The following is a 22059-nucleotide window of genomic DNA, read 5'->3' on the forward strand; positions in this document are numbered from 1 at the left end:
TTTAAAGACAGAAAATCATTTTATTAAAATGCTACAAAAGTAAATCACTGCAATTCATTATAACAAAGTCACAGACATTTGTACCAGGGTAGAGCTACCAAGGTCTTGATTATGTGAATTCATCTTGTGCAGATTCTTTGAGAGAATGCAGAAGATTTTTAATTAAATACAATCATCTTAAGTAGTTTGATAGCATCATTTCAGACTAGGATGAACATTAAGTATTGTCCATACTCCCCATTCACCCTCCCAAAATTAGAGCTAGAGAAGCACATTTGGACAGGGGAACAGAACACATCCTACAATGAGTGGTGTTGAAGTACAAGAGTCCCAATTTCCATTCTGTTCAAGCTTGAGGACGTTCCACACATCAGACTTCAGAGAGTATTACTGTGCTGCTTGTGCCAAAAACTGGATGTACTGTCCTCGAGCAGGAAAGTGATCAGCTGGCCGGTTGTATGCTGTCCAGACTGGTTCTCCAACAAATAGCCTCATTGCCTTCACGTAGTTCTGCGGAAGGAAAAGGAAATTGCAAATAGCATAACAGCTCCTTTTGGAGGCATCTGAATTACAAAGTTAACAACTCCTGTTGAGGTTTATGATACTTTCCACTTTTGTAGCATCTTTCAAAGCATCTCAAGATGCTTTAGGAGCTTCACACTACCCTGGGCGTTCCATCACTATTTTGTGTCAGTGTTCCTAGCAACCTGGCAATTGTAGTAGTAACTGTACTTAGCACTGTTATACTGTTTTATAAACTTCAGAGGATCCTCAACACCCCTGTAAGGCAGATAAAATATTAACCCATTTCACAGATGGAGAAGATCCATGCCCTTGGCAAGTCTCTCAGGCTTTGCCTATCCTGGGACACAGGCCTTGGTGAAGCTGCACCAGCACAAACCCCAAAATGTAGACATGCAGTGCTGGGGTTTGCACCAAGTGAGCTCGTCCTTGTCCACACTTGGAAGTCGGCACCAGTGCAGCTACACTGATTGCTGATTCAAGGCTATTCCCACAGACAGATAAGGCTATAGGGCTATATTACACATATAACCCCTCTCAACAGGTCAGAGAGCAAGTCAATGGCGGAGCCGAGAATTTGTCTAGGATTTCCGACTGCCAGCTGTGGCTCTAGCTACTAGACTACACGCCCTCTCTACAGGCGAGTTTAGTACTCATGAAAGACGCCAAGACAAGTATGCTCAGTTTATCCACAGAAGAGGTACAGAGCAGAGGCAATTCAAGCTTCCCTATGCGGCTCTGCCTTCAGCTTGGCTGAATCAGTCTCCATGCCTCAGCCAACTGTGGTGGATAGCTGCAGAATCTCTGGACTCAGGCCATACGCTGATTTCACACAAGATACAGAACGTGTCTAAGATGGCAGTGACTTGAAGTCACTACTGATGAGCTGCATATGAACTGGCAACTAAGAGGTGAAAGCTCGGATTCTATAAATCATTTTTATCCCTCATGTTCCGAGTTTAATGAACTACAGATCTGAAATAGTATATTTAGTCACCAATATGCAATATGCCTTTGTATACTTGTCTGTCAATGCACATATCTAGGAGTGTAATAAATAAAGCCATATACAAACATTTTCATCCAGTGTAAATCGGTGATATATGCCAGCAGGAAGAGTTATCATGTCTCCCTTTTCCATGAAAATCCGGATCCACTTGTCATCTTTGTCTCGAACATCAAAGTAGCCACTTCCTTCAAGGATGTAGCGAATTTCATCATCCAAATGCAAATGTTCTTCATAAAATATTTTTATCTAGGGTTGGAAGGAGAGGATATTACATTTCTTTTAAAGTTTGTTGAACAAAGAAATAAATCTAAATACAACGGCATATGGAGGTAGTCTCCCAGTGTCTAGGAGACACTTTACAAAGGAGTCCAGAAAGATATAAAACTGACCAATGCACTACTAGACTATGTTAACGGCACATGAAGTCAGGTCTATGCTTGGTAGGATAATATTCATCTATAGTTGTACAATTATCTGGGATGCACAAATATGATAGAGCTGAAGTCCCCTGTCACTTTACACTGGAATAAGTCAAATGCAAGATCACTGCCTACTGTAGCTAATCATCTACATGAGAACAATACAAGTAATTATTGCCCACCAGGTTAACCACTGCATAGTGATTCAGACTGTCAACAAGAGACAGACCCTGGGTCAGAGTCCCAGATTCAAGGCCTCGCTCCCTAACCAGCAGAGACAATGTTCTCTCAGGTCTTTGGGAGGTGAAGGATACTTTGTCCTTGGGACAATTTAGGAGCAATAATGCCAGGCTCTGAAGGAGTCCAATGAGGACTTGTCAGGAGAGGCAGGGGGGAACTGCTGCAATGCCATGAGTAGGGAATGAAGTGATGAAGCCTTGAGAACAACTCCATTTAAGATGGATATGGAGAAACCTCACCATCAGCACCGAACTCCTGAGTTACCATACCATTCACATTCAGTTGGAGTAGCACATCTTCACGTTTAACTGGTGAGGAAGGAGTTTCATTATAAAATGCATAACTGAGAACTTGACATTGTTCCTACTGATCAGTTCTGAAGCAACCAGGACATTAGTTCCCCAAATTAAAACATTTCTCAGCTGGGGAACTGCACAAATCCCTCATACCCCTCAAGTGTTTAGCACATTTCAGACTTTAAAAAAATTAACTGGAGACAAAAGAACTAATTACCAACTAATACATTTTGCAGGCTGATAATCCCCAAAGTGCATGTAGCTGTAGGCGTGTTTCAACTTTGAAAACTGCCAAGTGAGCATGCTCACAAGTTATTTCAAATGTATGGGAGGTCACAAATTCCCATCAAAATGGATTTGGCAGAAGTTCCAATTCCCTCCAATGGTGAGTATGTTAAAATATTCTTAGCACTAAAATCAATCACTTTGACAACCAGGCCAAGAGAGAGAAGAGTGGCCTCCTTTTTCTGAGAACACTGAGAAATTATTTATGACAGTACTGAGGGATTTGTTATTGTTGATTAAAATTACCACCATGTGCTAGGGCAGCAGTGACCAAGCTCAGGGCTTGCTGCTCTGAAGTTCACTGGGGAAAGATTTTGCCAAAGCCCCAAGCTGGCAATGGCCTGACCTTAGTTTGGATGATAATCTAATCGTGTTTGCAGGGCTCCATTTGCAAATGTGCAGTTTCAACATGACAAATGAGAGCCACTCTTATTAATGGGAACCATTCTAAAAGGCATCATCTGTAAGCTGTTAAAGGGAAAGTGATTACAGAAAACACAAAACCCTCTATCGTTTTAAAAATGGAATCCAAGCAGCCATTTGAAAATCTAAAAACTAAATAATGTGATTTTTAAAAATGGGGAAAAATCCATCGTTCAAAGAGCAGGTTCTGAACACTTCAAAAGCTGGTGCATACTCTAGTGGCAGACTTCAGAACTTACTCCCTTCCCAGATCCAAACCAGGGCTGCTTTACCTTGTCTTGATAATTTGGCAGCTTATCTTTATGTATCGTTATTATATCCATCCAAGAATAGTTTTTCTCTTTCCGAATCCTTGCTAGGTCTGGGTCAGTCTCATAGTTGTCAGCATCCAACTGTGTGATTTTTTTGAGGGAGGGAAGGAGGAATTAAAAACAAACAAACATCCATCAGAGACAGCCAGGATACCCGAACAACTACTTCCAAAACAAAAAAGTGCAGCCAGTTAGTGTATAAATAACATTTCAAGTTACATACTAGTTACTAACAAGTCCAGCAAGGTTATTTATTTGTTATTGTGTAGTCTAAAAGGAAAAAAAAGGGATTATAGAAAAGCTAGTCTTTCAGAGTCAGTGTGGGTGTCTCAGCGGGATGTACTGGGGAAGCAAGCTCAATCTGCCATCAGACACTGCTCCCACAGAGTCTGCTTCTCGTTCCAGAGTCAGAAACCCAGAGTTAGAGTGAATCGTGTCTTGTCCTCCCTCACAAAGAAAACAACTGGGAGTCCCTCGTGACTAATCAGCAGGATTGCCATTGTCCCTGCACAGTTGCTGAAGTTTGAAGTTACCAGGAGGAACATTCTCGTTGTTCGTAGTCACTTCACTACTGCTTTCCCACCAGGCAGCCTGCCAACCCTGGCACGGCACACTTCCAAAACAAATTAGCCTTGGTAGGGGGAGCAGCAGCAGCAGCATGACAGCAAAATAAATAAATAAATAACATTCAGTTGAAAGTTGGCAACAGCAATGGGGAGAGGGAGGGTGTCTTGATAATTTTTAAAACTTCATTAAACTGCTCTGGTTACAGACTTTCTTTGCTCAGTATCTATTATTGTTCCACCTTCCCGGATGTGGGAAACATTTTAATAACCCAAGTGAAAGAGGCTGTCTGAGGTTCCACATTCTCAGCTCTAATGTTTTGTTTGGGGGTTTTTTGGTAAGAATTAATAATATGCTCAGTGACTTGTTACTGATAAGCCTACACTTTATGCAATAAATACCATGCTATAAAAACCTTTATAAGTCTCACCACAACTACATATCATAGCCCTAAAAGAGTTTCTCATCTCAGGCTTATAAGAGTCTCTTATAAAGGCTACTTGCTCTAGTGAACCCAGCATGTGACTGGGAGACAGGAATTATTGAATTCTATCTTGTGTACCCATAAGGGATACATTTTACAGTACAAGACTGTCTGGCCTGTAGCCTAGGTGCCAGAATCGCTCAATTATGCAGTTCTTTTGTCTGACCCACCCATTAGAGAGCACCACCAATGTACATGTGCTTCACTTTAGGAACCCCGTGAATTAGCCTTTGGGAAAGAGAGATCATGGTTAGCTGCCCAAATACCTAAAGGTAGAACTTTCATAATATAATTGTTTGTCTTTACTAACCTTGCCCATCATCACTAATCTAAAAATCACTTTTCTACAGCAGGGTTGTAATATGCTTTGCACTTACACAAAATCTGTTACCTGCTCCCCACTGTTTCACTGTCTGACAATCTAAAAACCAGACTAAGCACATTTATACCAATATAACTTCACCCACATTGGGGAGAAGGGTTGCTGTTTTAGAAGTAGAACCTCAGAATTATGAACACCAGAGTTACGGTTTTACGAACTGACTGGTCAACCACACACCTCATTTGGAACCAGAGGTTGCAATCAGGCAGCAGCAGAGACAAAAAAACCAAATTCAAATACAGTACAGTACCGTGTTTAATGTAAACTACTAAAAAATAAAGTAAAAATAAAAAAAAGATGTGACAAGGTAAGGAAACTGTTCCTGTGCTTGTTTCTTTTAAATTAAGATGGGTAAAAGCAGCGTTTTTCTTCTGCACAGTAAAGTTTCAAAGCTATATTAAGTCAATGTTCAGCTGTAAACTTTTGAAAGAACAGCCATGTTTTGTTCAGTTACGAACCTCCATTGCCAAGGTGTTTGTAACTCTGGGGTTCTAATGTACTGGGCTAGGTAAATCATAGAATATTAGGGTTGGAAGGGACCTCAGGAGGGCATCTAGTCCAATCCCCTGCTCAAAGCAGGACCAATCCCCAGATTTTTACCCTAGTTCCCCAAATGGCCCCCTCAAGGATTGAACTCACAACCCAGGGTTTAGCAGGCCAATGCTCAAACCAGTCCAATTCCTGAGTTTAGACAAGGCCTCAGTCTTAATCTAAGTGAATTTTGAAAAGTGGGCACTTAATAGGCTAAGCAATTTATGCACTTTTTGTATATTAAACCTCAAACTAGGATCGAAAGCATATGATGCCACCTTTACATTTAAGCAGGCTCACATGCTTCCAATTCCAGCAGGGATCTTGGGTTTTCACTTCTATTTAAAAAAAACAAATCATGATTTTTAAACTACAAGGGCAGGGCACCTGACAGTCCTTGGACCCTACCTGCATTGAGATTTGATCCCTTATTAGCACCTCTCTACCAAGAACCATGACTGGGCCCAGACAGGCCTTTTAGACTACCTGATACATTTGGATTCTTTGCTCCTTTGGCACAGGTTCTGGCCCACTGGACCATGAAGATCTCCAATATTAACAGGCAGAGCCAGGCCATGTGGATGTGCAAGTACCCGTTAAGGAAGTGAATGGTATTTCAGGAACAAGCAGGAGGAGCATCAGTCAAACAGCCGCGGTTGCTAGTGCTGCGGCACAGACTCTTAGCGAGGCAGGGGCAAAGTGCAGAGTTAATTTAAAAGACAAACGGTAAGTGACTCGGGCAGAGGAGAGGGCTCATCCTGAGCGGGGGATCTGGTAACAGCAAAGCAATACCTGCCCCCCCCCCTTCCCCGATCAAAGGCCAGCGGGGGTCCTCAACCCCGCACTCCAGCCTGGCCGCAGCAGCACGGCTTGGGAGCAGGGGTCGGGGTGTTACGCTGGAGCTCGCAGGCTGTAAACAAGCCTGTGGGCGGAGGCAAAGGCCAGAGATGCCTGGGCCCAGGGGCCCGCACTGCGGAGGAGCGAGACCCTGCGGCAGCCGGGCGGGCTGGAGGCTGCGGGCCAGGAGCTCCCGTCCCGCGGGCCCTGGCTGCGTGGCCGGACCCCAGGCGCCGCGTGGGGTTAGGGTGCGGCCAGGCTCGCTGCCTACTTTCCAGTGGAAGACTCCGAGCCGGCGCAGCTGCTCCAGGCTGACGGGCCGGTGCGGCTCCTGCCGGTGCGGGGCTCTCTGGTCCTCCCCGGACTCGTCCATGTACCAGGCTTCCACCATCCTGCCCCGCGAGCGCTGCGCCGGAGCGCGCCGGCCCGGCCCGAAGCCAGCCAATGGGGCCGGCCCGGGGCCGCGGCTCGCTCGCCCCGCGCAGCCGGGCTGGCTGCAACCCGCCCGCGGGCACCGCCGCGGCGCGTGATCCGCAGCGCGCCTGCTGCCAACGGGGCCGCGGCTTCCACCCCCGCCCGGGCGGGGGCTCGCGCGCCACAGGCTCCTAGGGAGAAACGTGTTGCCTTGGAAGAGGAAATCCAGCAGCTGCATTGAAACACTTGGCAGGAACATTGCAATGTTCCAGTAACCGCAGAGTCAGTTTACCCATGGAGGGAGGGTGACCATCTGGCTGCTATTTGACCAGCCTGGCTGGGTTTTCATGGATTTGCCAGAAAAATCATGTAATCTGCTGGGCTTTTTTACCTGAGTCTAAAGATTGGCATTATTGTCACAATACTAATGTTAAAAGTTCCTGTGTCCAGCTAAAGATGCTGCAGTGCTCCCATTTCTGCAGTTTAAGTAAGAAAATGGTGTTATACATCTTTTTCTATGAACTGTGTTATATCTAGATCAGTGGTCCCAAACCAGTGGTGGGCAACCTGTGGCCCGTCAGGGTAATCCGTTGGCGGGCTGCAAGACAGTGTTCACATTGACCGCCCACAGGCACGGCTGCCCACAGCTGCCAGTGGCTGCGGTTTGCCCTTCCCAGCCAATGGGAGCTGCAGGAAGTGGCGTGGGCCGCAGGGATGTGCTGGCCGATGCTTCCCGCAGCTCCCATTGGCTGGGAAGGGCGAACTGCGGCCACTGGGAGATGCGGGCGGCCATGCAAATGTAAACAAAATGTCTGGTGGCCCGCCGGTGGATTACCCTGACAGGCCATGTGTGGCCTGCGGCCGACAGGTTGCCCACCGCTGTCCCAGGCTGTGGGTTGTGACCGCCTCCCAGGGGGCGCAGAGGAACGTTTGGGGGCATGGCAAGGCCCAGGTGAGCCCCACGGGGTGGGGAGGGAATGTCACCCACCCCCAGCCATAGCCCTGGCTCCAGGCCAGGGCTCGCACCCAGCTGCCTAGCTCCGTTCCGGGCCCCAGCCAACTCCGTTCCTTGGCCCCCTTACCCCTGTCCGCCCGGCCCTGGCTCTTGAGGGTGGGTTGTGGACAGGGTAAAGGGAGGGCACGACCATGAAAAGTTTGGGGACCGCTGCTCTAGATACTATAAGTGGCTGTTGGGGGTGTGGGGGTTGAGGAGTTGCCTTGGGGTTTGGATTGCGGAAAGCTTGTCTTGAGGGGGATGGGAGGGGCGGCTTTTTTTGTATTTCAAAGGTGGTAGCCATGCTGCAAGATAACACCATTTAATGCTCTGTTTTGGAGGCTGAACTAGGCTTAGGCTTGGAACAATTACATATTTATGGCTAAACATCAGTTTCACTGTACACACACAGGGGAAAAAGACATTTTAGAAGGTAATTATCAAAATGTAGAGATAGGCAGAGTAAGGAAAATGCTGCTTCAGAATTTAGAGTTTGATGTAAGGATTTTTACCCAGTGTGTTTTGATATATGATGGTGACAATTTGTGTTTTAACGGTTATAAAGCTTTAACTTTTTGAATCTCAGCATTGACTGTCATTCCCTCCACCCATAATTTCCCACAACTGTGAAAATAAAAATCTTTTTAAAAATGCTTAAAAAGACACATGATATCTGTCAGAATTATAAAAAATAAAAATCAAATTCTGCTAAGCATCATTATGCTGCAGCATAGCTGGCTGGCATGGGAAGGAATATCAGCATTCTAACAAGTAGTTTTCTTGCTAGTGTGGACAGGACATACTGTTCTATAATAATGTTAAGGGACTGTGTTACACACTAGGTCAAGATCTGGCAACTTAAAAAGGGTTAGAATGGAGATTCCTATAACTGTGGTACAGAGGAGTTAACCTTGGAGAGAGGACAGGACTGAATGTTATACAAATATAACCATGTTTAAACACAAATGTGAAACATGGTTGTGGCCCCCAGCTACATTAAATAACAATTTATTTTTTGCTTCTGTGGGCAGAAATGAAAAATATGCTGTGGAGCCCTGATTTAACCCTGAACTATAGCTGTCTAAATAGTAATGACATAGTTTGTTACCTGCACTGTCAGACAAAACATTACAAACATGGATGGGCCACGTCCTTATTTCACAAGTTTGCTGAAACCTGGTAATTTTGAGGGCTTGGGCGGCTGGTCTCCTGGTACCTATGTACAAGTTTAGCTATGTCTGTTTTTATGTCTTCTTATACTTTGTAGAGGTGCTCACCCACTACAACTTTCACATTTTATAAGTGTTCTTTGACCCAGATAACATTCAAAGTCAGATTTTAAAACCTTTTAATAATTCCATATAACTGTCTAAAGTATGTATTTTTGTACCTTCAAAATAACATTACTTTGGTATTATTTCAAAAGTATTATTATATTGTACAGAGTGCTAGCAGTGCTCCGTGTTCTGCAAAACATGGAAGAAAACAAAATCCCTACCCTAAATAAACGTACTGAGTTGTGTGTGCAGAGACTGATTTTTCCGTGTTCTTACAGCCTCTAGCACAATGGTTCCTGGTCCAGGATTGGGGCTCTTAGGCTCTACCACAATACAGATAAATAAATAATATAATAATGTAACCAGTTAAATATAAATATATGGACCAGATAAGATACATAAGTACCAGGATGACCCATCTTGTTGGTTTCCCTTTCTTCTGTTTTTTAATATATTTTACTCATGCAAAAAATGACATTAAAGGAACATTACGCACACAAACTCAAGCACTCAAAGTTAGGAAATACCAGTATTAAGATTGCTCATGCATTCATTGATTTATTTTCATAACACTTCTGTGAGGTGAGAGGATGGCATCATCCACATTTTACAGATGGAGAACTTTATTGAATTGTCAGTGTAAGGCATTGTGGAACAGCTTCTGAAAGCCAGCAACAGTTGATGTAAGCAACAGTGTCTACGCTGACGCTGCGTTGATCTAACTACATCAACACTGACTCTACGCCTCTTGTGGAGGTGGAGTTATTAAGTTGGTGGAGTGGATGAGTCACGTCAGCAGGAGCGAAAATTTTAGTGTAGACACTTACATAGTTAGGGTGACATAAGCTGCCTTGCATCGACCTAACTCTGCAGTGTAGACCAGGGCTTAGTGTGATACTGAGGCCCATTGATGTTCACTACTGTGTCAGCAACTCTTGTTGGGCCTCACATACTCAGTACATCTAACACTCCATTGTCATAATGTGTATCTAAAAGTTGTCATGTAAGATATCATGTACAAACTGGTAACACACTTGTCCTGAAAATCATTGTGTGGTGTATGTATAATGTTATAAATGTGTTATAGAATTATGTCCTTAAAATGTGTTTGGCAAGCAATGCATAAGCCCAGTCTGCCATAGACAAAGGAATCTGTGTTTGCCTGGTCATCAGGCAGAGAGGATGAAGGTACACTTACGTGCATGCAGCGGCGTAGGGCGGCAAATTTGCAGGGGCAGCAAATTTTAGCACCCACGGAGAAGCTCCCCTCCCCGCCCCGCCCACTCCAGCTCGCTTCTGCCTCCTCCGCGAGCGCACCGCCGCGTCCTGTTTCTCTCCCCTCCCTCCCAGCGCTTGCGCCACGAAAACAGCTGTTTCGCGGGGGAGGAGAGGGAACACGGCGCACTGGGGGGAGAGGCGGGGCCGGGGTGGGGATTTGGGGAAGGAATCCAATAGGGGCAGGGAGGGGGCGGGGTTGGGGTGGGGACTTTGGGGAAGGGGTTGGAATGGGGGCAGGGAAAGGATGGAGTCAGGGCGGGGCTAGAGGCAGGCAGGGTGGCAATTATTTCAGGGCCTAGGGGCGGCAAAATCATTAATCCACCACTGCGTGCATGGTAAACAAAGCCATCAGGAGAACAAGTGGGGAAAGATGCACCAGGGTCAATTAACTTTAGAAAGATATAAGGAGAGAGAAAAAGCCATTTTGGCATCCTTCACCTGAAGAGACAAAGGAACTGAGCACTTGGAGCTCTGTGAAGGCTCTGGCTTGAGAGTCTGGTCAACCCTGCTGGAAAAGAGACTTGATTAGAAACACTTTGAACAAGAGAGTCTAGTTGGTTAAATCAGATCTTAGTCTTAGAAGCATATACACCTCTACCTCGATATAACGCTGTCCTTGGGAGCCAAAAAATCTTACCGCGTTATAGGTGAAACCGTGTTATATTGAACTGGCTTTGATCCACCAGAGTGCGCAGCCCCCCCGGAGCACTGCTTTGCGGTGTTATATCCAAATTCGTGTTATATCGGGTGGCGTTCTATCGAGGTAGCAGTGTAGTTACTTTTGTTTGCTTGTAACTCTTTCTGTCTTTATTCCTTATACTTAGTATCACTTAAACCTATGACTTTTTGATTAAGGAAACTTGTTTTTACTTTTAATGTAAGCCAAGACAGTGCTGTGATTGAAATAAGTGTCTGTGAAACACCAGTTAAATTAATGGGTTGCTATATACTGGCTCTTTACAGAAGTAGTGATCTTAACTTCTGTGAGTGTTCCAGGACACTACAGGGAAGATGGTTTGGGGGAAATTTGGGCCGGGGGGGGGGGAAGGTGTTGGGGTCACCTTGCAAGGAATAAGCAAGGCTGGTGGAAGCCAGGGTTAGGCTATTGTGCTATGAGTATGCTGCTGGTGTCAGGGCTTTCAGCCAGGGCTGCACAGTACATATAAGCCCAGGGTTACAGGACAGGCAGTGACACAACCTCTTACTGATCTGAGTTGAACCCCAAAGTGTTACACTTAGCATTACATAGAACTTTATGTGTCCAAAGCACGGCTGACTTCTGTTTTAGGCTCAGATCAAGCCCCAGGGTCTTAAGTTGGACACCCAGAAAATGAGGAACATAATTAGTGACCACCTCTGAAAAGTTTGTTTAAGTGACTTGCCCACCGTCATATAGGAATTCTGCGGCAAAGGCAGGGATAGAATACAATTCTCCAGATCAGCATTCAACTGCCTTAACCACAAAGTCAACCTTTCCATGTCTGCAATCCACTACCTCAGTTGTTACACACCTTCCAAGTTCTGCAGCACATGAAGCAGAGGTAATACAGACAATTTTTTCCTTCACTACACTACCCTGATTCATCCCCAGAGTATGGTGACTCCAGTGCATTGAATAAGGCAGAGGTTCTGTGGAAAAAATATTTTATGATAATGTAACTAGAGACTGTATCATAAATAATGCATATTCACATAGGTAGGACCCTACCAAATTCACGGTCAATTTTGGTCAATTTCATGGTCATAGAAAATTCAAAATTGTAAATTTCATGATTGCAGCTATTTAAATCTGAAATTTCATGGTGTTGTAATTGTAGGGGTCCTGACCGAAAAAGGAGTTGTGGGAGGCAGTGGGTCGCAAGGTTATTGTAGGAGGGGTTGCAGCACTGCTACCCTTACTTCTGCCCTGCTGCTGGTGATGGCACTGTCTTCAGAGCTGAGCAGGTGGAGAGCAGCGGCTGCTGGCCAGGAGCCCAGTTCTGAAGGCAGAGCTGCGGCCAGCAGCAGAGCAGAATTAAGGATGGCATGGTATGGTATTACCACTCTTACTTCTGTGCTGCTGCCTGCAGAGTTGGGCCCTTATTCAGCAGCTGCCACTCTCCACTGCGCAGCTCTGAACGCAGCAACACAGAAGTAAGGGTGGCAATACTATGATCCCCCCTAAAATAACTTTGTGACCGCCCCTGATATTTCCTTTTGGGTCAGGACCCCTAATTTGGGAAATGCTGGTCTCCCCTGTGAAATGTGTATAGTATACGGTAAAAGTACACAAAATACCAGATTTCACAGAGGGAGACCAGATTTCATGGTCCATGACGTGTTTTTCGTGGTCATGAATTTGGTAGGGCCCTACACAAAGGGAGCCAAATTAACCCTGATTTTGTCCTTTCCTGACTTTTGAATGCTTGACTTTGCAACTTCATTGTTCTTTTAACAGTTAGTTTCATTTCCTAGGGTTTTGAAAAAGCAAATTGAAAACTCAAAAAATTCCTTTATGCGGCATCATATTGATACACATGATTCATCAGCATTTTTGTTCACGTAAGCTTCTAAATGTGTTTAGCTCCAGCTTTGAGCAAGGCATCGCTAGTGTTCCACCAAACACACTGTCCAAACATTTCACCCAGGGCTAGCTTACAATTTACAGAGCCACAAAGCTGCTAGAAAGCAAGCTGTGAGACACTTGCCTCTCCATTCCCACTGTCAGAGCACAAAGATCAGGTGTTCCAGGCTCATTACCACAGTGGGGATAGGCTTATTCTTCTGTTCTTCTGCCAGAGGGGAAAATCAAGTGGAAGGTTGCCACAAATTTGGAGCTGCTTTTGGAGGGGGAAGTCAGGAGGTATTATCTCCTTTTGACCATGGGGGAGTTTGGGGTGGGGGGATTGCAAGTCTGTGTAGGACCTGAAGCAATTTCTCATGCTTAAGTCTGGATGTACATACACAAATATGCTTAAACCTTAATTTTTTTCCCAAGTAGGTAGACTGTGGCAAAAGCCAGAAGAAATGCACATTGTTTCTTGTTTTCTTCCATTCTTGTTTTCTTCCATTATTTTAAACCCATTTTCTCTCTTTTGTTCCTGCTCTCATCACATATGCTGCAAATAGCATGATGGGTATCAAATTATTTTTATTTTGTTGATGTATCTAAAACTGACACAGGGAAAGATCAAAAGTGATCAGCAGGATTTCTCTAAAGCACATGCTCCACTGATGCCTGGAGGCTGCGTCTCCTCCAGCTCCCTGTGCTGCTGGAAATTCATTTTATGAAATGCTTGAGCAAATCAATTCTGAGTCAGATGCTCCTCACAGTATCCTTTGGTCCCTCAAGGCAAAACTGAGGGAATTTCTTCTACGCTAAGCAAGCTGGAGGGGATGTCTGGAAAAGACAGATAGGCATAGAGAAGATGTGCTCTAAGGTACAAGGAATGGAAGATTATTTTAAATCTTTCAGCTCAGGTTTCCTGGGAGAAGATCACCAGTTGGCATCAGGCCATCTGGTTTTTAGGTTTTATGTTTTGTTACATTCAGTTTAAGAAATTAAAGGAAATAATACAAGAGTTTGGGGTATTTTGGAGAGGCTGGGGTTCCAGATTAAAAATCTTATTTTTGGAATTCAGTTTTTCTCTGTATTTTATGTAAAAGTTGATCATTTCTCCAATGATATTTTTTAAAGCAAACACATTCACTCCTAACTGGAACAACTTGACATGCTTCATCAGTTACATTTTCAATGCGTATTCTGGAATGGTGCTTCATTCAGTGACTGCACTAATTTTTTCACATGTAATACAGATGCTGAGAGCAAATGCTGGCTAGAAAGCACTGATATATAGTTAGTTGTATGTGGCAGGGCACTAACCTGAAGGAAGATATGTTTTTAAATTCTACTGTGCAAATAACTAAAGGAGATAATGGAACTAAGTGTGTGCTTTGACATTAGCAGAAAATATCATCTTAATGTTCCTATTTGTATTAGGAAACAAAGTAGCATGGACAGTTGTGTATGGTAAAGGTATGTCTACACTACGAAATTAGGTCCATTTTATAGAAGTCTATCTTTAGAAATTGATTTTATACAGTCGATTGTGTATGTCCCCACTAAGTGCATTAAGTCGGCGGAGAGCATCCTCAGAACCATGGCTAGCATCGACTCACAGAGCGGTGCACTGTGGGCAGCTATCCCACAGTTCCCGCAGTCTCTGCTGCCCACTGGAATTCTGGGTTAAGCTCCCAATGCCTGATGGGGCAAAAACATTGTCGTAGATGGTTTTGGGTACATGTCGTCAGTTTGTCTCCCTCCTGCCCTCTGTGAAAGCAACTGCAGACAATCATTTGGGGCCTTTTTTCCTGGGTTACCAGTGCAGGCGCCATTGCAGAGCAAGCACGGAGCCCGCTCAGCTCACCACTACTGTTGTGAGCATTGTAAACTCCTCGCACATTATCCTGCAGTATGTGCAGAACCCAGCTAAGAGACGGCAGCACGAGGACGACTGTGAGGAGGACATGGATACAGATGTTCCTGAAAGCACGGGATGTGGCAATTGTGACATCATGGCAACACTGGGGCTGTTTGATACAGTGGAATGCCAATTCAGGGCCAGGCAAACAAGCACAGACTGGTGGGACTGCATAGTGTTGCAGGTATGTTGCAGTCGCAGTGGCTGCTAAACTTTCACATGTGTGAGGCCACTTTCCTGGAACTCTGAGAGTTGCTTTCCCCCGCCCTGAAGTGCAGGAATACCAAGATGAGAGCTGCCCTGACAGTTGAGAAGCAAGTGGCTACAGCCCTGTGGAAGCTTGCAGCGCCTGACTGCTACCAGTCAATCGGAAATCAATTTGGAGTGGGCAAATCTACTGTGGGGACTGCTGTGATTCAAGTACCCAATGCAATCACTGACGTTCTGCTATCAAGGGTAGTGAGTCTGGGAAATGTGCAGGTCATAGTGGGTGGCTTTGCTGCAATGAGGTTCTCTGTAGTGGGGTGATAGAACGCATATCCCTATCTTGGCACCAGACCACCTTGCCAACCAGTACGTAAACCGCCAGGGGTACTTCTCAATGGTGCTGCAAGCACTGGTGGATCACAAGAGACATTTCACCGACATCAACGTGGGATGGCCAGGAAAGGTGCATGACGCTCACATCTTTAGGAACTCCAGGCTGTTTGAACAGCTGCAAGAAGGGACTTACTTCTCAGACCAGAAAAGATGTTGAAATGCCAATAGTTATACTTGGAGACCCAGCCTATCCTTTGCTCCCATGGCTCATGAAGCGGTACACAGGCAGCCTGGACAGTAGTAAGTAGCAGTTCAACTATAAGCTGAGCAAGTGCAGAATGGTGGTAGAATGTGCCTTTGGACATTTAAAAGCTCGCTGGCACTGTTTGCTGACTAGGTTAGACCTCAGCGTAACCAATATTCCCATTGTTATTGCTGCTTGCTGTGTACTCCAAAATATCTGTGAGAGTAAGGGGGAGATGTTTATGGCGGGGTGGGAGGTTGAGGCAAACCACCTGGCGGCCAATTTTGAGCAGCCAGACACCAGGGTGATTAGAAGAGCACAGCTAGGCGTGCTGCACATCAGAGAGGCTTTGAAAACCAGTTTCATAACTGTCCAGGCTACCGCGTGAGAGTTGTGTATGTTTCTCCTTGATGCAAACCCGCCCCCTTTGTTGATTTTAATTCCTTGTAAGCCAACCACCCTCCCCACTTCGATCACAGCTGGCAAAGGAAATAAAGTCACTATTGTTTTGAAACCATGCATTCTTTATTAATTTTTTTTTTCAAAAAGTGAGATAACTGACAAGGTAGCCCCGGTGGGGTAGAGTGGAGGAGGAGGGAAGGACAAGGCCACATTGCTTATTGTAGCCACACTACAAATCAAAACTGTTTGAATGACAGCCTTCTGTTGCTTTGGCCATCCTCTGGAGTGGAGTGGCGTGGCTGGGTGCCCGGAGGCTCCCTCCCCCCGGTGTTCTTGGGCGCCTGGGTGAGGATATGGAACTTGGGGAGGAGGGCAGGCTAGGTTACAACAGCTCATGGTAAAACTGTCTGAGACTGGTTAGAACTAGCTCATAGGAAGGGGGCAAGAACGTAGTAAGGAAGAGAGTGACAGTTCCAGAGAATATAGGAAAAGTGCACAAACAGTGTGGTTGCTAAGACAACACAGCAGAGTATAAAAGACAGACTGTGAGAAGTTTGGCACTCTGTGGGACTTTTTCACAGGCCACCATCAAGATCCGTTGATGCAGACCCAGAGGCCTCATTCTGGTGCTTGGCCAGCTCCATTGTGGGACTTTGCTGCTAGGACTGCATAAGCTTAGAGTGCTGTTAATGGTTCATAGTTGCTTAATTAGGTATTCAATAAACTTTACTTAATCAGAGAGTGGAATGCTTTTGTCCACTTACTGGTGTGCCCCAATTCATCCACAAAATTCAGTCAGCAGTTGTGGAATCCCTGCCATTGGAGGTTTTAAAGAACAGGTTGGCCAGGAGTGGTCTGTGTTTACTTGGTCCTGCCTCAGTGCAAGGAAATGGACTAGATGACCTCTCAAGGTCCCTTCCAGTTCTACATTTCTATGTACAATTCTACAATCCTGACCTTATCTCAGATTCACCTTATACATCCCCTCCCTGTCTCCCCTCCTCAGGTTACTTAACATCACTCTCATTCAGTTTTCCCATCTGTGTACTGAGGAAGATAATGCTTGCAGGGATGGGGTTAGAATTGATGTCTGTAAAGTGCTTTGAAATCTTGGATGAACGCTGCTGTAGAACTGTAAGTGTACTACTGCTATTTGCTCAGTGAAATCAAGGGCCTCATATCTGTGTCTCCTTGGCCTTTCAATGATACCAGAGATTCTCTTTTAGCTCCAGCAGCAGGGGCCTGTGGGTCTGGAGTAGGATGAGAGGTCTATTTACACTGTTGTTGTGAAATTCCAAATGGCTATGATGTGCAGCCTGCAGTGTTCAAAATTGGAGCCTGCATATACTGCAGGTGTAATACACAAAATCCCCTCTAGCAACTCTCCAACATCACAAACTAATCACTGGGGAGGCAAGGTCGATGAGGTATCTTGCTTTTGAGCCCTAGAGCTCTTCTTTGGGTCTGGGAAAGGTACTCCATGGGTCAGCTAAATACAAAGTGGAACAGATTGGTTAGCAGAAGCAGTTAATATATATCTAAGGGGCCACTCAATGTAGAGTGGCCTATTAACACCTCTGCAGTCCCACTACAGATTGATGTTTGATGGATGAAGAAAAAAAGGTAGAAATACTACTGTAGAAGAGATGCTTGGAAGCATTTGTGCTTGTTATACACAGTATAAATATAGAGTGCTGCTGATTCCTCAGAAAGGCCTTCTCCCCTCCCATATAATTACATAAACCTATAGTAAAGTATGCAAAGTCAAGTATTCAAAAGTTAAGAAATCCCAGAATTAAGGTTGTTCCATCTTTATTTGGTCCCCTTGTGTACATATGACTTTCACTTACATGGTCACATTGTTTTTGCCACAGGATCCCTGCCACATTCAGTGCACAGGATGGACAGACAGTGGTAACTATATAGGTGGCTGTTCCATATTTCCATTAGTTCTATTAATTGCTCAAGGTGCAACTTTGGCTTTATTTACAGCCCACCATCTAAATCCTAGGCCTACTATTAAATTATTTATTCATGGACTTTTCCATGGTTTTAGTGACTTGCCCAGCATTATACAAAAATTTTTGAAGCAGAGGCAGGGAAAGAGTCCAACCAAATTTTCAGGGTGGCATTCACTTGGATAGAATGTCCTGGATGGGGGGGGGGGTAACATAGAAAATTTAGGAACTGGTCATTGCCTACACATAAGGGGACCAAAGTAAGATTACAATGGCAACCTTAATTCTGAGATTTCCCAATTGTTGAGTGCTTACTTTGCAGGCATAACATTATTTTAACTTGGAACTGAGGAAGCATAGAGTGTTCATTAATCCAGTAAAATTAAGTGGTGGATGTAATTAGAGACTTTTATAAATGCTCCCTGACAAACTTAAGCTGGAATTAAACTTTCAATACATATGGCTGAATTTTCACCCGAGAAGTGACTGCTATTAGACTAGGGTTCTTAAACCCACTGTCACATCAATTTAAATAGACTCGGTTTGTGTTTTTCTGAACTGGTAACCATAAGGCCTGTGGTTCAACAGCTAAACTGTCCGATGAACCATGAACACCAGCAGAAATTCTGCAGGCCACATACAACCCTGCAATACACCTCTGAAGCCTCCATTACCCTCAAGTGACCCCCATGTAAATCCATTTAAAGGTACTCCAGCTGCACAGGTATGAAGCTATAATTGGGCATGCTGAACCTGGGCTACTGAGAGTGATTTGTGATGCAGGAAAAGACTAGTTTACCCATCAAAGCCTACAGTAAAGTAAGAAATTTGCTTAGTTTGAAAGTAAATGTTTAATGTATCACCAAGACACCACACAGGGAACTCTACACCTGAGTTTAATAAAGGCCTTGACTAGACTGGAGATTTTCCCCTTTATAGTTATCCATGTAGTTGAAATGGTATAATCCAAGCAGAGGAAGGCAAAGCTATTCCAAGCAGTGGAGCTTGCACTTATTCCACTTGAAACCAGGGTCAAAATGAGTATCTTTGCCCATCTATACTAGAAGTGACTGGTTCGGCTTATACCAATGATTGGAATTGGGACAAAACTCCCACAGCCCACGTCACATGAAGATAATTTTTCATATTGTATAAAATTCTAAGAATATAGGATTTAAAAAAATAATTGATATTGTAAAGAAAAGCATTTCTGTACTTACTAAAATGCTAGCATAAAAGAGGTGGAATTCAGATGGGAAAAGAATCAAAGCGACAGTAATACAACAGAGGAAGCAGCTGTAGAGGATCCCCTGCTACTATTGAGAGGGAAAAGACAAAAAGGTGAATAAAGCTGCATGTCTCAAGGTTGAGGGGGAACAACCAATGCCCAGGAAAAGTGGCAATGGTCAGAACACATCAAGTGAATGACCGAGTTGGTGGCTAAGCGTCAATACACTACTGAATATCAGAAAGAGGAAAGGAGGGGAAAAGCTTTAGCGTCAGAGCAACAAACTGAAACCTAAATAGCTTCAAATAATATAGGGGAAAACAGGGGAGAGTCAGAAAGTGAAGCTAGGATGGGATGGAGGATTCCACTAAGGGCAGGGGAAAGAAGGGAAGAGTCAGACTGCACTTAAGAGGGGGGGGGGGGGGAAGGGGTGTGGGAAGCTGGTACAGGAAGGGGCTAGAAACAAGAGCCAAATGCATCTTAAGAGGGTAACATATATGGGCAAAAAAAAGGAGGCTGGTATGGAAGAATGGCCATGAAAACAGAGCCGATGGTAGACAGCAATATATAAAGAGATTGTCATGCATCCAATGAAGTGGGTATTTACCCATGAAAGCTCATGCTCCCAATACATCTGTTAGTCTATAAGGTGCCACAGGACTCTTTGCTACGTTTATAAAGAGATTGTGAGCAGTAAAGTATGTTTTCAACAGGACTGAAAGAAAGGAAATCAACCGGAATGGGGTCAGCAGAATCAGATCATAGGTAGAGAGAGGAAAAAATAGAAATGAGGCAAGAATAGGGTTAACATATGTCAGTGCAGCAAGAGAGGGGGTGAGCACGATGGGACAAGGAACAGAAAGAGTAGAATGTGTTAAATTCTTCTTCATGGGGAAAGAAGAATGGGACAGGCATAGGGGAGAGGGAAACAGAACAAAAATTACAAAGGTTTAAGAAGGGAAAAGAAAGCAGGAAAATAACTTAAAAGCATGGTGGTGCTAGAGAAGCAGAAAAAACAACGGGAACTCAAATAAATGTGGCACAGGAAGAAATTCACAAAAGCAGGCAAAAAAGCAGGAATCAAGTAGTATGTCAGACCATATGGTTATATGTAGAGAAGACACTAATCAGCATGAAAGTCACCAGAATGCACATGGATTCGAGTGTGAAACCATCACTCTCAGTGAACAGGTGTAAGACAATGCAACAGTCAACATGGCAGTTTTCAGTATGAAGTCACTCAGGAGCCCATCTTGTGATGGCAATAGCTGATTAGGGGCCAGTTAGAGGTTGCTTCAGGAAGAAGCTGGAAGCAAAGTCTACAGAGGACTTGAAATTCAAGTGGCTGGAAAAGGAAGCATGTCTAATGCTTCCCGGCTTGTTGATTGTTACCTCTGCAAGTCTGGACAAACTCACACTTTACAGCAGCTTATATGGATACTCTTTAGGATGTAAAAAGTTAACCAGTAAGCATTAGACTTACCGTTAACAGTTAACCAGACCGTAACCATTTACCATGGCGGCCGGCTGGCCATGCTGGGTCAGCCACACGGATCCATGTCGGGCTGGCGGGACCCCAGCCCTTGTCACAGCGGGCGCCTGTGGCAGCCTGGAGCAGGGCCTAGGCCCGCAGCCCCAGCAGGACCCCAGCCCCTGCCCACCTGAGCAACCTCGGTTAATAGTTAACCGGTTAAACAATGTAATTTTAATCATTTAACCAGTTAACTTTTTTAACCAATATTTACATCCATAATACTCTTACAAGCAAACATACAAACAAATACACGGCTACCTCGATATAATGCCACCCGATATAACATGAATTTGGATAGAACACAGTAAAGCAGTGCTCGGGAGGGGTGGGGGGGGAGAGGAGGGGCTGCGCACTCCAGTGGATCAAAGCAAGTTCAATATAACATGGTTTCACCTATAATGTGGTAAGATTTTTTTGGCTCCCAAGGACAGCGTTATATTGAGATAGAGGTGTACCTGTTAGCATTGGAGGAGGTGCAGTTGGGGAAAGTTATGTTTTATAGGATTATGCAGTTCAAATAATTACCACTGCACTTTGGTCTTTTCTACACTATTTGCTTATAAATATACTATCAAACTTCTCAAGTTTAAATTTATTTCAGTACTTTTGGTAAAGGGAAAAACCAACATCTGTCTAGCATTCAGATTGTAATAGATTTCCCTTCATAAACTTTTTGAAACAATTATACTTTGTAAAACCCAAAGTTTTATCTCCATTATGGAACATCTAAAAAAATTCTTAACAGGCACTGTGGCAACTGGGACTAAAAACACTGGACACCTTTCTTTTACCAATATTTTAATGTTCAGTTAATTGTTAAAACAAGCTTCTACCAACAAAGCAGTGATTAACCAAGTAACCTGAACACCCTAAAAAAGTAGGTGTGTTTATACAGGACAGCGTATATTTAAAATGTTTAAACCAGAAATAAGGTAAGTATAATTATAACAAAGTTTAAATTAACTTATTTTGAACAATTCCAACTGGAAGTTTTCATACTGAAAAGAGAGTCTGTCTTATGGATTAAACAGTCTTTAGTTAGCAAGAATGAAGTTTTCTAGTCATGATAGCATGCTAGGAGTTTTGTTTTCCAGCTCCTTCTCTTGCAAGTCTATCAGCTGCTTCATTTCCTGTAAAGCCAGCATGACCAGGAACGTGCATCTGTTGAGAGATAAGTCTAAAGTTATTTGAGTCACACTACCAAGATTCAAATAGTCAAGAGACCACACCAAATCTGATCACCTGGTCAGTCTTTATTAATCCCAAGTATAACAGCACCTCTCTAGAACATTAAGTAATTGCTTCTACATATAGTAGGGCTTCTCACAGCTAGATTATTTTAACTGGTTCCTATCTCAGAGTTAGAGCCTCATTTTATTTATTAAAATGTAGGTAAGCCTCGATAAGCAGATATCCAATGCTGAGTG

At 44.1% G+C, this 22059-nt stretch overlaps 2 protein-coding genes and 1 long non-coding RNA gene across 14 annotated transcripts in view; 1 reads left to right on the forward strand and 2 right to left on the reverse strand.

Annotated features, from left to right (window-relative positions):
* ADI1 (acireductone dioxygenase 1) lies at positions 1-6758 on the reverse strand. Of its 2 annotated transcripts, none has more exons than XM_039530991.1 (4): positions 6575-6758; positions 3467-3586; positions 1598-1777; positions 1-510 (listed from the first exon to the last, which is right to left on the reverse strand). In XM_039530991.1, exons 1-4 carry the CDS (start codon positions 6692-6694, stop codon positions 388-390), a joined length of 543 nt encoding a protein of 180 aa, XP_039386925.1. In that variant the 5' UTR covers positions 6695-6758; the 3' UTR covers positions 1-387. The 2 variants fall into 2 exon arrangements, with proteins under 2 accessions (XP_039386925.1, XP_039386926.1); XM_039530992.1 differs by lacking the exon at positions 6575-6758 and adding an exon at positions 5953-5976.
* Positions 6096-22059, forward strand: part of LOC120401268 — a 22234-nt gene continuing 6270 nt past the window's right edge. The window contains exons 1-3 of one of the 2 annotated variants that reach the window (XR_005596360.1): positions 6096-6192; positions 16919-17046; positions 18459-18594. This is a non-coding gene — a long non-coding RNA (uncharacterized LOC120401268). Of the gene's footprint in view, positions 6193-16918; positions 17047-18458; positions 18595-22059 lie in introns of those variants that run through there. The other variant, XR_005596361.1, reaches the window with a different exon arrangement.
* The window catches only part of RNASEH1 (ribonuclease H1), a 14223-nt gene continuing 13577 nt past the window's right edge, over positions 21414-22059 (reverse strand). For all 10 annotated transcript variants that reach the window (XM_039530974.1, XM_039530975.1, XM_039530979.1 and 7 more), the window contains one exon: positions 21414-21793. In XM_039530974.1, coding sequence (XP_039386908.1) covers positions 21707-21793 — 87 coding nt within the window. In that variant the 3' untranslated portion in view covers positions 21414-21706. The remainder of the gene's footprint in view (positions 21794-22059) is intronic.

Source organism: Mauremys reevesii, linkage group 3 (assembly GCF_016161935.1).
Source record: "Mauremys reevesii isolate NIE-2019 linkage group 3, ASM1616193v1, whole genome shotgun sequence".
Classification (NCBI taxonomy): Eukaryota; Metazoa; Chordata; order Testudines; family Geoemydidae; genus Mauremys; species Mauremys reevesii.

What these genes read in the sequence shown, in the direction of transcription:
- ADI1 (XM_039530991.1), bottom strand. Translation starts at nt 6,694, where the DNA reads ATGGTGGAAGCCTGGTACATGGACGAGTCCGGGGAGGACCAGAGAGCC. An exon ending in TCGGAGTCTTCCACTGGAAA is followed by an intron (nt 3,587 to 6,574) that starts GTAGGCAGCGAG and finishes AAAATCACACAG; the next exon opens with TTGGATGCTGACAACTATGA. An exon ending in GATTTACACTGGATGAAAAT is followed by an intron (nt 511 to 1,597) that starts GTTTGTATATGG and finishes TTCCTTCCGCAG; the next exon opens with AACTACGTGAAGGCAATGAG.